Raw genomic sequence first — 11,902 nt, 5'->3', positions numbered from 1 at the left:
GTGTATATGTAAAGAGATTCTCTAAAGTGCAGAGTATCCATTCCTATAAATTTTTATACAGACTAAAAGTTTGAGAGTTATGACCTTCAGCTTTAAATATGTAAATACATCGACTTCATAATTCTCAAAGTGGTTTCTTCTTTGTTGTAAACATAATTTAGACTTGATAAAACAACCACTTTATTTAGAGTTGTATTACACATAAAAACTAAGCATGCATATGTTGGTCTTTTGTGCTAGTGTTGTAAAATCAAATTTCCCAAATAAATATTGAGATTGGTAGATATTAGGTTAGAACAAAATAGTTGACTTTTAAAATATTGTGACAAATTACCACATGCAATATTACACAACAAAAGTTTCCAAGTTTTTACAAACAAGAATTCTGAACTCAATTAAGAAAGACAAGAGTATCTTAAAATAATATAAAATTATATACATATTTTGTACCTTGAATTTATGCTGAAAACATTTCTCAAGCTTGACTCTTAGGCACAAACCTGAAAAGATTTGAAAAAAAAGAAAAAAGAAAAGAAGCAAAACATACGAAAACATAAATAAGTACCATGAATCTATCAGTTTAATACATATATGTGATTTCTAAAACATAATATGCGAACATTAATGACACGTCTCATAACAGCAAGTGAATATTCTCTAATAAAAAACACATCAATAAAGAAATCTATGTGTTTGTTATGCATGTGTGTTTATATATAGTACTTGTATAGGTACAAGATTTAAAATGGGGGATGGAGAAAATAGCTTTATAATGCATCACAGGAATGTAGCCTAACTTTATTTCTTGCTGCTCTCTTAATGTTATTCACCATTGTAGGTAGAAATTATCTGAATCATTTTATGGAATTTACCACAGGACAATTTCATTTTTATACAGAGCCATCTATCTTCAAAGTCATGTACTATCCCATGATAGGGAAAGTAAAAAAAGTATTATGGAAAAACCAATGCAATGAAGAAAACGTAACATTCAAATTTTACACAAGTTAGTAAGTAATAAATGGAAAAATGAAAAATTCTGACAGTTTTTATTTTTTGTGTAAAAAATATGGGGAACCAATTTTCTTCCACAGAAATACTTAAAGAGATTCCATTTTCCAAGTGGCCTGGACTCAAGAGATTTAAGTGCTATCATAAACACTGATATATATATAAATGCCTGAAAAAAATCATGTAGCTATGATTAATTATTCAAACAAAATTTGTACTTAAACTTGATATTTAAATACTATTAACATCCTCATATTCCCTTGTGTAAGTACTTTGAAAGAATTTGCTGTGAAATGAAGCTTTAAGTAAGAGAACTGTAATAATAATGTCTGAATTAGTAAATTTATTCAAGAACCTCCCCTGCAACAGATTATGTAAAATCACATGGATAACAGGTACAATGCAACTGACTGTTGGAGAGGTAAACTAAGTTAAGCGTTTACCTACTTTGCAACATGAAAGAGGTATACAACAATGTTGACAAAAACTGCTGTTGGAAATAGCTGTTAAACAAACAAAATAAAAATAAGGAATGACATAAACAAAATCAGAAGAGTTATAAATCAGTGTATATTCAATGTATAAACATAAAACAATATTTTAAAAATACACAATTTACCTTTGTTACTGTTTTTCCCAATATCTTTGGTGTTACACTAACAAAAGTTTAAGGTCTTATTATCTGTACTAGTGAATCAGTTCATAAACTTGTCACATTTTTGCACAACTCTCATACACTTAAAGCCGCATCACAATCATTTCTTTCTTTGACATCAACATTCACATTATAAAAATGTCCACAGATATACTTATTTAGGCCATTATTGCTGTCACCCTTTAGAAATGAAACACATACCACTCTTAAAAGACAATTCTTAGCACCAAGATATTTTATGCCCAGAAGACCAAGATCTTAATCATAAAGTTAATGTAGTAGCAAGGATTTTTGTACAATAAGGCTCCCCTCTTTACACTGTCAAAAAAAAGTGTGTTGATTACCCTAAAGTTACAGAAAAAATTCCATGTTAAATAACTTCTATAAAGCGTAGTGTAATGTGAAAAGGAAATTTATCTGTGATTAAACCCACCACTGTAGACATGCTCGCCCACCTCCTTTTACCTTTTATGACATTAATTCCTACAAAATTAAAAACTAACTTAATAATAGTTTCACAAAATAAACAGAACCTACTTATGCAGAATAAACATTTGTTACAAATGCCCATACATTAATAACACTAATTAAATACTTCTATTTAGAGGATGATATGCATGCACATTAAACAGGATGAAACATTAAAATGTCAATTTCCTGAGAACCCTTAACCCTTTATTTGTTTCCACCAACCTTAATGATCTTGCTGACATACAAGTTTCTTTCATCAAGTTTCTTTCATCCAAAGTTTCTTTCATCCAATAGTTTCTTTCATCAAGTTTCTTTCATCCAATAGTTTCTTTCATCAAGTGTCTTTCATCCAATAGTTTCTTTCATCCAATAGTTTCTTTCATCAAGTGTCTTTCATCCAATAGTTTCTTTCATCCAGTAGTTTCTTTCATCAAGTTTCTTTCATCCAACAGAATAAACATCATTTCATCTTCCATTTACCACAGAATTCCCCAGTTGTATAAATGAAATGTTTTATTTTAAATGGTTCCAGTCTTGTGTTAAGCATTATAAACTACTCTTTTCCCATTTGCTCACGTATATGACGAAGGGACTGAAAACACTATAGGACTTGCAATAAGTCACACTTCAATATTCTATTATTTTCCATTCATTCATTAAACTTCAACATTTTACACAACTTACACATTTTATGTCTAACACTAAAAAAAAAAATCTACACTACTTCCAAACATGTAGAATAATACTTCAAAGTTTAGCAAGAATTGTAGCAGTTTTAAAATATTTACAAGTATTTTCTACACCAGATATGAATAAACCATAATACTTCACATTTTTACCATAAAATATACTTATAAGTAATATATATATACATATGTATCTTTATAAAAACCAAACCTGAACAGTAAATAATCCTATTTGTTATACATCAGTGCTAAAATCATGGAAATGAAAAAAACAAAATACTAAACAGTCAACAGTCTTGGTTTACAACATGTAGCTAAACCTAAACACTTTTTTTAAATGTAAAATAATTAGGGTGTAGTTGGAAAATTACAAGTCTGGTATCCTTTAAATATCATTGAAGGTTTGTTTATAGTTAAGAATAAAGCTACACAGTGGGCTATATGATCTGTGCCCACCATTTTTAGTATTATAAGTCTGCAGACTTAACGCTGAGCCACACAGGGCTATCACTGATTAAGAGAAAATCTTAAACAAATACAGACAACAAGCAAGAATGAATAATAAAATGCCTTAAACGGTAATTACATTCCTTGATCAGTAGATGTTTATTTTCATATTGACTAGAAGAAATTCTGAAGAAACAGAGAAATAAATATAAATATTACTTGATCAAAATCATCTTGGTCTAAGTTTTTTCAGGATCAATGATAAAAAGGAATCTTTAAAAAACATGGAAATGAAAAAAGAAAATACTAAATTAAACATTATACATTTGTTCTGTTGGACTTCTGTAACAGTATAAACAATTAAAAATAAAAAGAGAGAATCATATTATTATCTTAACAAACAGTTAGATTTTCAAAGTAGCAATGATGACAAAAGTCCTAAAGAATCAGAAAAATGAAGAAAGAAGTACTCATCTGTTTAGGTAAGCTTTTGAATAAATAATGATGATGAGATGGAATCATGATGAATTAGAGAAATGATACAAGAAACAAAGCACTATTTAACAAATACTATTTTTGTAGCAGTAGTCATGAGAGAATATCCTGAAGAATCATGTACACAAAGATAGACAAACTTTTGTAGCATTGGAGTTATAAGTAATTTATATGAAACTAGAGAAACCAAAGACAGAGAGAAGAAAAGCATGGCTGACAAAACAAACAGTACAATTTTCTTTTTACAGACATTTTTAGCACAGTTGTTGAAATGTTGTAAAAGCAAAGGAACAACGGTTTTTTTTTCGACACATGTACAAAAGTTTTAAATTCAATAAATAATACAAATAATGTTTGACTTTATACAGTTAAAAATATTTTATCTGAAAACAATCCATAGTCAACATTAAAACTACTCTACATGTTTTAATAGTTTCCTCCATTGACATACGCAGTTTAGGGAGGATCATGGATTGATCTCAGTAAAAATGTTTTTGATTGTGTAAAGTCAAAAGTTGTATGTATTATTTATTGATTTTAGAACATAAACTATCTTCATAAATACCAAATGAATAAAAGTAATTATTAAAAAACACACTACTTACACATCTGGAAACATCAAATCTAAACAAAGTTTCTAGTTTTAGAAACTGAGTCAAAAATTAAAAGAAAAACTTATATTACCAGAAAAATTCATTATATTTTAAAATGACTAACAGAAAATCAGATATTCAAGATGTAAAGGTTTCATAAGAAATCTAGCGAGGTGAGAAGTAATTTGTAATGTTTGTGGTAAAGCCCCAACAGTTTGTATATTTCTACTATAATAATTACTAACAAGAAAACTTGTGCTTCATGTAGGAAACATTTTTTGGTTGTGGTATTTTGTGTTTCTGTGCACAAGGTTTATAAAATGTAGAGGCAGTGCTGTGTATTTAAAGTAATTAAAACAATTAAGCAACCTGTCTAGACTAATCACACGAAAGGGTAGGTACATAAAATTCTGAACAAACCTGATGGCAGTGCAGGGTGTTCAATGACTGTGAGGTTAAACTTAAGTCGGTCAAAACTATTCCACAACATGTGATACCCACCAAATACCTCTAGTACAAAAGACAGTTTAAGATGAATGGTGTGATTACAAATGACAAACTGATCAACACTTTCAAAACCTGGGTATCGGGGGAAAGTATTAAAACTTGACAGGTACTCTAAGTGTCTAGAAACACATTATTTCCCTACCCCTAATTTCATTTTTGCATAATTTAAAAAGTTTCCCAAGGATTGCACAGTCACACACATTACTCTTTTATTAATATAGATTCACACTGTGGCAATGATCATTTTATAGTTTTTTTTGTTACATCTTTACAATGTTTTGATGTTTTTTCTTAGTTATGGTCCAATATTTCTAATGGGATGTGATTTTATTTTACGAGTGATAGTTTACATTTGTTTATTACTAAACATATTAACTGATAAAAATGCACTGAATAGTAGTATATTTGAAGACTTGTAACAACAGATGGTCAAACTTTTTCCAGAATCAGCCGAGGCTGTTATGTTGTCTGTAATGAAGCTTACAAAACTCAATATGAAAGTGTTTCACAATGTTTGTCATGAATGATTCACAACACACTGAGTGTGAGCATAGATAATCCTGACATGCAAAAAAGGTGATTTTGTATTGTTCTTATCCTACAAGTTTGTATATATATATTTCTGTCATTTCACTGGCTATTGCAGTGCGGTAGCATATACTTAATTGAATCAAGCACCGAGAGCAAGTAAGAATAAAAATCCTTACCTATTAGTGTTGCTAGGGTACAGTGAGGAACCGTTGGAGTGAACTGTATGCTGATTAACAGACTGTCTCCAAAAGGTTTTACACTAATATCACTTTCACTAACCACATCCAACTGTTCCAGGGTTTGAGGAAGCTCTGGGTCACGAATGTCTTTAACCAAATCTTAATTTAAAAAGAAGACAATGTATTATCCCTCATACTGCTAACAAGTGCTTGAGATTACTTGAGCAAAGTATAATCTATTGGTCATGACAGTAATTTAAAAAACTGGTAACCTCTTCTCTAACAAGAGGTATGAAAGAAATTACTATATTTATTTATTATCCCCATTTTACACCAAGGACAACACTCAAATAACGTGGAAACCATATGTTAGTGTAGAGAGACACTATGTTGGCATTTATAGGCTTGGATAAATGGTTTATGGGATCTATTTAAGCAGTGAGAAGATACACTGGAAGTGTAAATTTCAATATTAAGGTTAACAAATATGATGCTTTTAGTTTTTTTATATTAATCAAAATATGTTCAATTAATATATGGACAAGAAGGACTACATCTAATCTGGTTTTCTTGTTTTGCTACATGTACTCTGGATGGTTTAAGTTAGTGGAAAGGTGATCTTGATGAATAAAATGGCCATCAGTCACATCAGGTAGCTTATTCTTATGGTCAAATAACAAGAAGATACCTATTTTCCTCAGAGCCTAAAACAGAAGCCAAATTCTTCAGGTTCTAGCCTATGGCTAAATAGTTGCTATTACATTAACAGCATTTCGTAAAGAAAATCAAGTGTACAATCATAGTACATGTACAGGGTGACATTTGGTGGATAACTTCCCAACTATAGTAACTCTTTGTTTATTTTTATGCATATGTATTATATTTCAATTATTCAACTGTGTGCTGAGGACAAGTAACATAAATGATGTTGTCTCATTTATTATCCCCATTTTCTACACCAAGGACAATACAAAGTAACATGAAAAGTAAAATAACTTTGTTAGATATGTAGAAATCAGATTTATATAGTTAATGGACAGAAGTACATCAAGTAAAAAACAAAATTACTGCAACATCTGAAATCTATAAGCTCTATAAAGTGAGATACACCTGATAACTAGAATTCACTTCTCTTACTAAAACAACCTGCTGATATAAAAATTAATCTATGTCAGTCACTTGTTAAAAATGTTTAATACTTTTACTTGGGTTTGATTATACATAATACTAGGTTTTAAATCATATACACAATTTAGAAAAGTCAGGATTATGGAATTTTGTACAAAGTGAAAACCAAAATCTCTAGATTATGTAACTGGTATTTAAAGCATCCATGTCATATGGTTAGTAGGGATATGTCTTTTAATAACAAGTCATTTCATTTTCCTCCAAAATATAGAAAATGTTGAAGGATGACCTACAAGTTAAAAAATCAACACAGGTTACATTTCCTTTTAGCTTATCTAATGTCTATACTGTACCTTTAACTATTATTACAGACCGTGAAAAGCAGCTCTAACTATTGAAAGCTATGTGCAAAAGAATTAGAAAGTCCATAAACTCTAAAAGGTATATGAAAAGCATAAAACAACAAAAAATATTGCTTATATTTCTTTGTAACGTATATATTACAAAACAACTCGTTAACTGTACAAATGTAAAACTTCAAATATACATTTACTGTATCAACAGATATGTAACAAATTCATAAAATCTTGTGCAATAAATAAATTTACCATAGATTTCTTCAACAAGAGTTTCACAATCAAAGTTAGTTTTGTCCATATTCTTACTGTACATCGAAATTTTACTCCATTCAATAGCTGTATTCTCACTGTTATGGAAAAAATAATTAGCTTTGATAATCTTACCAATGCATGTTATTTTAGCATGCATGATTTTTGGTGACAGACTATTATCCTGATTGCTTGAAGTGGTTATATACATTTTAAAAAACTTGAAAAATATAATCATAAAACATACCTAACAACATGCCATATAAAAAATTTGTATTACAAGAATACAGACAAACCCTTAACATAAGTTTGTATTGACATTTTATATTTTGATTTGTTTCAGTGTTTGTTTATATATTTCCTACATTGAAAATGTGTTTCTGATAGATACTTACCTCTCCTCATATAATAGCTTTTCTTATTCAGTTGTGCACTCTATATGCACAATTTTTACTTGCCACTGGCCTTGATACTCCCACTTAACCCCATGTGTTTACACATGGAACAGCTGAGCTGTAGCATACAAATAAGCATGTGAAAGCCCTCCACCAATAGGAGTGTGAAACACCCTCCTGGTGCAGCTGACTCTCTCTATACTGTAGAACCCAATCTTCACTTTGAGATTAGGCAAAAAAGAAGCACCGCAAATGAGGAGGATGTGTGGAAAGTGAGAGGAGGTAAGTATCTATCAGAAGTACATTTTAGTGTTTGAAAATTATAATTTCCAATATACATAAAGGGAGTTTAGTGACATCATGAAGGTCATTCAGTTTTCCAGGAAATGTGTAGTCTATTTCTCTATGTACTGTTGTAAGCATCTCATTTCCGGCACAATGTAGGCAAAAGTGTATGTGAAAAGGTGTTAGGGATATTTTACTTTAGAAATGGCTAAATATATGTATATTTAAAACTATACTTAAGTGTTTAAGTAAAATAAAGGTGACATCTGGAGACTGATTCCTCTTATTATTACCTATCAGTTTAAACTCAGAAACATTTCACAAATTCTGAAAAAACATTTTCATCTCCTGCAACTCAATGATCATCTTAAACAGATATTTCCTGAAGTTCCCATTGTCTGCTCCAAAAAAGCAGAACTATAAAAGATATCCTTGTTCACACAAAAGTGAATTAAATCCCATCCAAAAATGGTTGTCATCCACGCAATGAAGCCCGTTGTCAAACCTGTAAGTTCATAAAAACCACTGACTCATTTTCTGACAAGCACAATCAGAGAAACTTTAAAATATCCAAAGAAATCACTTGTGACACAAAAACCACCATTTACCTTATACAGTGTAATAAATGCAATCACTAATATATAGGTCATACACAAACAAGTCTTAGAGTACGTTTCAACAACCATAAATCTTCTATTAACACTGAAAAAAGATCTTCCCGTTGCTTAATACTTTAACCAACCCAGACATTCCATTAAAAATGTTACTCTCATCGGCACTGAAACAGGATTCAAAACTAAAGTAAATAGAGAAATAAAAAAAACTTATTGGATTGCTAATCTAAACACTGTTCAACCTTTTGGAATTAATCTAGAACCTGGAATCAATGATCTCTGTTCAGTGGTTTCATCTCTGTCAGAAAAATAATTTTTATCATTTGCTTATTTTTTTCATGTAATGTGAATTTCCTAAAACTTACTATTTATTTAAGATAATTGATTAGCATAACTTATCTTTTTCAATCAGTCTCCAGGTGTCACCTTTATTTTACTTAAACACCTAAGTATAGTTTTAAATATATATTTAGCCATTTCTAAAGTAAAATATCCTTAGCACCTTTTCACATACACTCATGGTTGACGACTGACACGAGATGTGGAAATCATCAACATAAAGCCCATTTGCAACAGTCGGAAGAAGATTATTAGTGATAGCATTAATCTTAACATTAAAAAGTGTGACACTCAAGACACAGCCCTGAGGGACTCCAAGTTCCTGTGGAAAGGAACGGGAAAGAGTTGATCCCACATGGACTTGGAATCGCCTGTTCAGTGAAAAGTTTTGAATAAAAATGGGTAGATGGCCACACAACCCATAGGAGTGGAGATCCTGCAAAATTCCATACCTTCATGTGGTGCCTTCTTGGAATAATTGAAAACAGTAGTAAGCAAAACAAGTAATTTTGATTGGTTAATTACTTTTGTGACATTAACCAATTAATTGTAATTTTGATTAATTTATTAGTTCATGCGATACTAATTGATGTAATCATTGCTCACAGGCAATAGATTAAATAGCCCAGCTCTAATTCTCACCATTAATCAACTCCATTAACAACCTTAAACACCTCAATCAGATTCTCTTTAACTCTTCTTTCAAAATAAAACAATTTTAGAAATCTCATACTGACAACCTTTCCATCTCGGGTATCATCCTGGTAGCCTTCCTCTGAACCCTCTCCAACAATTCAGTATTCTTTCTAAGGTAAAGAGCTCAAGACTGAACACAATACTCCAAATTTGGCCTACCAATAATCTATACAATGAAATTATAACCTTTCTTAGACTTGTATTCAATATTTTTGTAGGTACAAATTAAAATCATACTTGCCTATAAACAACAGCACATTGATTGGCTGGCTTAAGAGACTAATCAACTAGAATCCAAAAGGTCCTTTTCTTCCATAACACTATTAAGGTTATTCCCATTTATTTGTCTAACCTACCAAATAATGCAAATATTTTCTAAAGCAGCAGCATCCTTGCAGCCATCATTACCCAAGGCCCTAATACCATCAGAAAATTAAAAAAATATAATATTGAGCATTTTTTCATCTGTATCATTGATATAAATCAATAACAGCAAATGTCCTAACACTAAGCCCTGAGGTATCCCCCCAGTGACATTACGCCAGATTGACTGAGCTCTATTTATAGCTACCTCCCACTTTAAATAAAACTCCAAAGATACAGCTTTTGAGTGGAATATTTATTTTTATTTAACTTTTTTACATTGTTTTGACCACTCATGTGGCTATCATGAGGTAACTGTCTATTTTGTGAAATACTGAACTGTTTTAACATGAAAATCTTCTACAAATCAGTAATGATAACAACTATATAAAGTCAGACTCGGCCCACTCAACTAAACAAGAAATTGGCATGTTATCATGCATTTACAACACAGCATTTAACATATGTGGTAGCAATAATCTGTAGCATGAGCTAGAGTCAATATCTGACACATTAATTAACATATGTTGTCTCCATAAATACATTGTTACTAGAACTTTAGCCAATATAAAAACAAACTCAATAACAGAACAAAAAGAAAGGGAAAACAACATAAACTCCATGAAGGAAACAAAATGCACAAACTCTGACAAGCTAATAGGTGTCTAACCATATCATAGCCTTGTAACCAAAAACATCATAAACATTTGGAAACAAGCATAAAAAATACAAAATAAGCAACAAAGTTACTTTTATTCAAACACCAAGCACTAAAATCAAAGCACCTCTAAGGAAGGTTTATTCTGATAACTTCAACAACGGAAGCATCTACAAGTATCAATGCAATCGTTGCATTAGTACTTACATAGGTGAAATTGGATGCAACATAAGCATTAGCATCAAAGAACATAATAATCCCCCTTCACACATTTACGAACACAGCACAACAAATCAACATCCAATTAACATTAAAATATTATGCAATGAGAACAACATTAGTAGAAGAAAAATAAAAGAAGCATCAATTATTCCTGAACTAAAACCTAATTTAAATCAAAACACAGGTGTCACCTTATATATTCTCTAAATTGGAATGAAATGCTCAATCAGTATTCACAAAATAGAGAAAGTTACCCGATGTTGGCCACACGAGTGGTTAAAACATCATAAAAACAGTTAAATAAAAATAAATATTCCACTCAAAAGCTGAATCTTTGGACTGTTATTTAAAGTGTATAGTGGATTTCCTTTCCTCTCAGCAACCTCTTTTCTTCCACCCAGCTATTTTCTGTCCAATAAGTAAACTTATTTGCCACAGCTAAGAAGATAATTTTTTTAAAATGCCTTTTATATGGAATTTTGTCAAATGTTTTCTGAAAATCCATACACTCCAAATACACACCATTACCCTCCTCTACATAAGCAGTAACCCTTTCAAAGAATGTCAAAAGATTAATAAGGAAAGTCTTTCCCTAGTGAAACCATGTTGACTATTCAATAAAATTTTACACTTTGTTAAATGACTTTACTAAGTTTGTAATACAATACTTAATATAGCACAACTAATGACTTGAGGAGAAGTGCTGGATTTTTCATACCTGTAGATTTTACCGCCTGCTATAGATTAGAAGCCCCCCCCCCCAATTGTTTGTAATAGGATACGAGTCCTTGTACTTGAATCATTTAGATTAGATGCATTATTTGTATTAGACTGAATACTGTTATATTTTCTCTTTATAGTGTTGGATGCTTTTTATAACTCTAAAATCTGTTAATATTATTTATTAAAATATTTCCACGAAGGGACATTTGTATAAAAGTATTGTCATAGAGGTTCTTCAAAATAAACATTTTAGAAATCTCATACTGACAACCTTTCATCTCGGTATCATCCTGGTA

The 11,902-nt window shown here is 30.7% G+C and overlaps 1 protein-coding gene across 7 annotated transcripts in view; it reads right to left on the bottom strand.

Annotated features, from left to right (window-relative positions):
* LOC106464146 (MIP18 family protein FAM96A-like) overlaps positions 1-11,902 on the bottom strand; it is a 20,609-nt gene that overhangs the window by 4,518 nt on the left and 4,189 nt on the right. For 4 of the 7 annotated variants that reach the window (XM_013924264.2, XM_013924260.2, XM_013924261.2 and 1 more), the window contains exons 2-4: positions 7,312-7,409; positions 5,573-5,734; positions 451-500 (exon numbers count right to left, since the gene is read on the bottom strand). In XM_013924264.2, the coding sequence (XP_013779718.1) occupies positions 451-500; positions 5,573-5,734; positions 7,312-7,375 (276 nt within the window). In that variant the 5' untranslated portion in view covers positions 7,376-7,409. Of the gene's footprint in view, positions 1-450; positions 501-5,572; positions 5,735-7,311; positions 7,410-9,684; positions 9,751-9,881; positions 11,214-11,902 lie in introns of those variants that run through there. The other 3 variants (XM_022391824.1, XM_022391826.1, XM_022391825.1) reach the window with 2 other exon arrangements.

The sequence above is a fragment of the Limulus polyphemus genome, unplaced genomic scaffold, assembly GCF_000517525.1.
Source record: "Limulus polyphemus unplaced genomic scaffold, Limulus_polyphemus-2.1.2 Scaffold1570, whole genome shotgun sequence".
NCBI classification, from domain to species: domain Eukaryota; kingdom Metazoa; phylum Arthropoda; class Merostomata; order Xiphosura; family Limulidae; genus Limulus; species Limulus polyphemus.
Note: the sequence above shows the minus strand (reverse complement) of the source record. Positions and strands in the feature narration are given on the sequence as shown.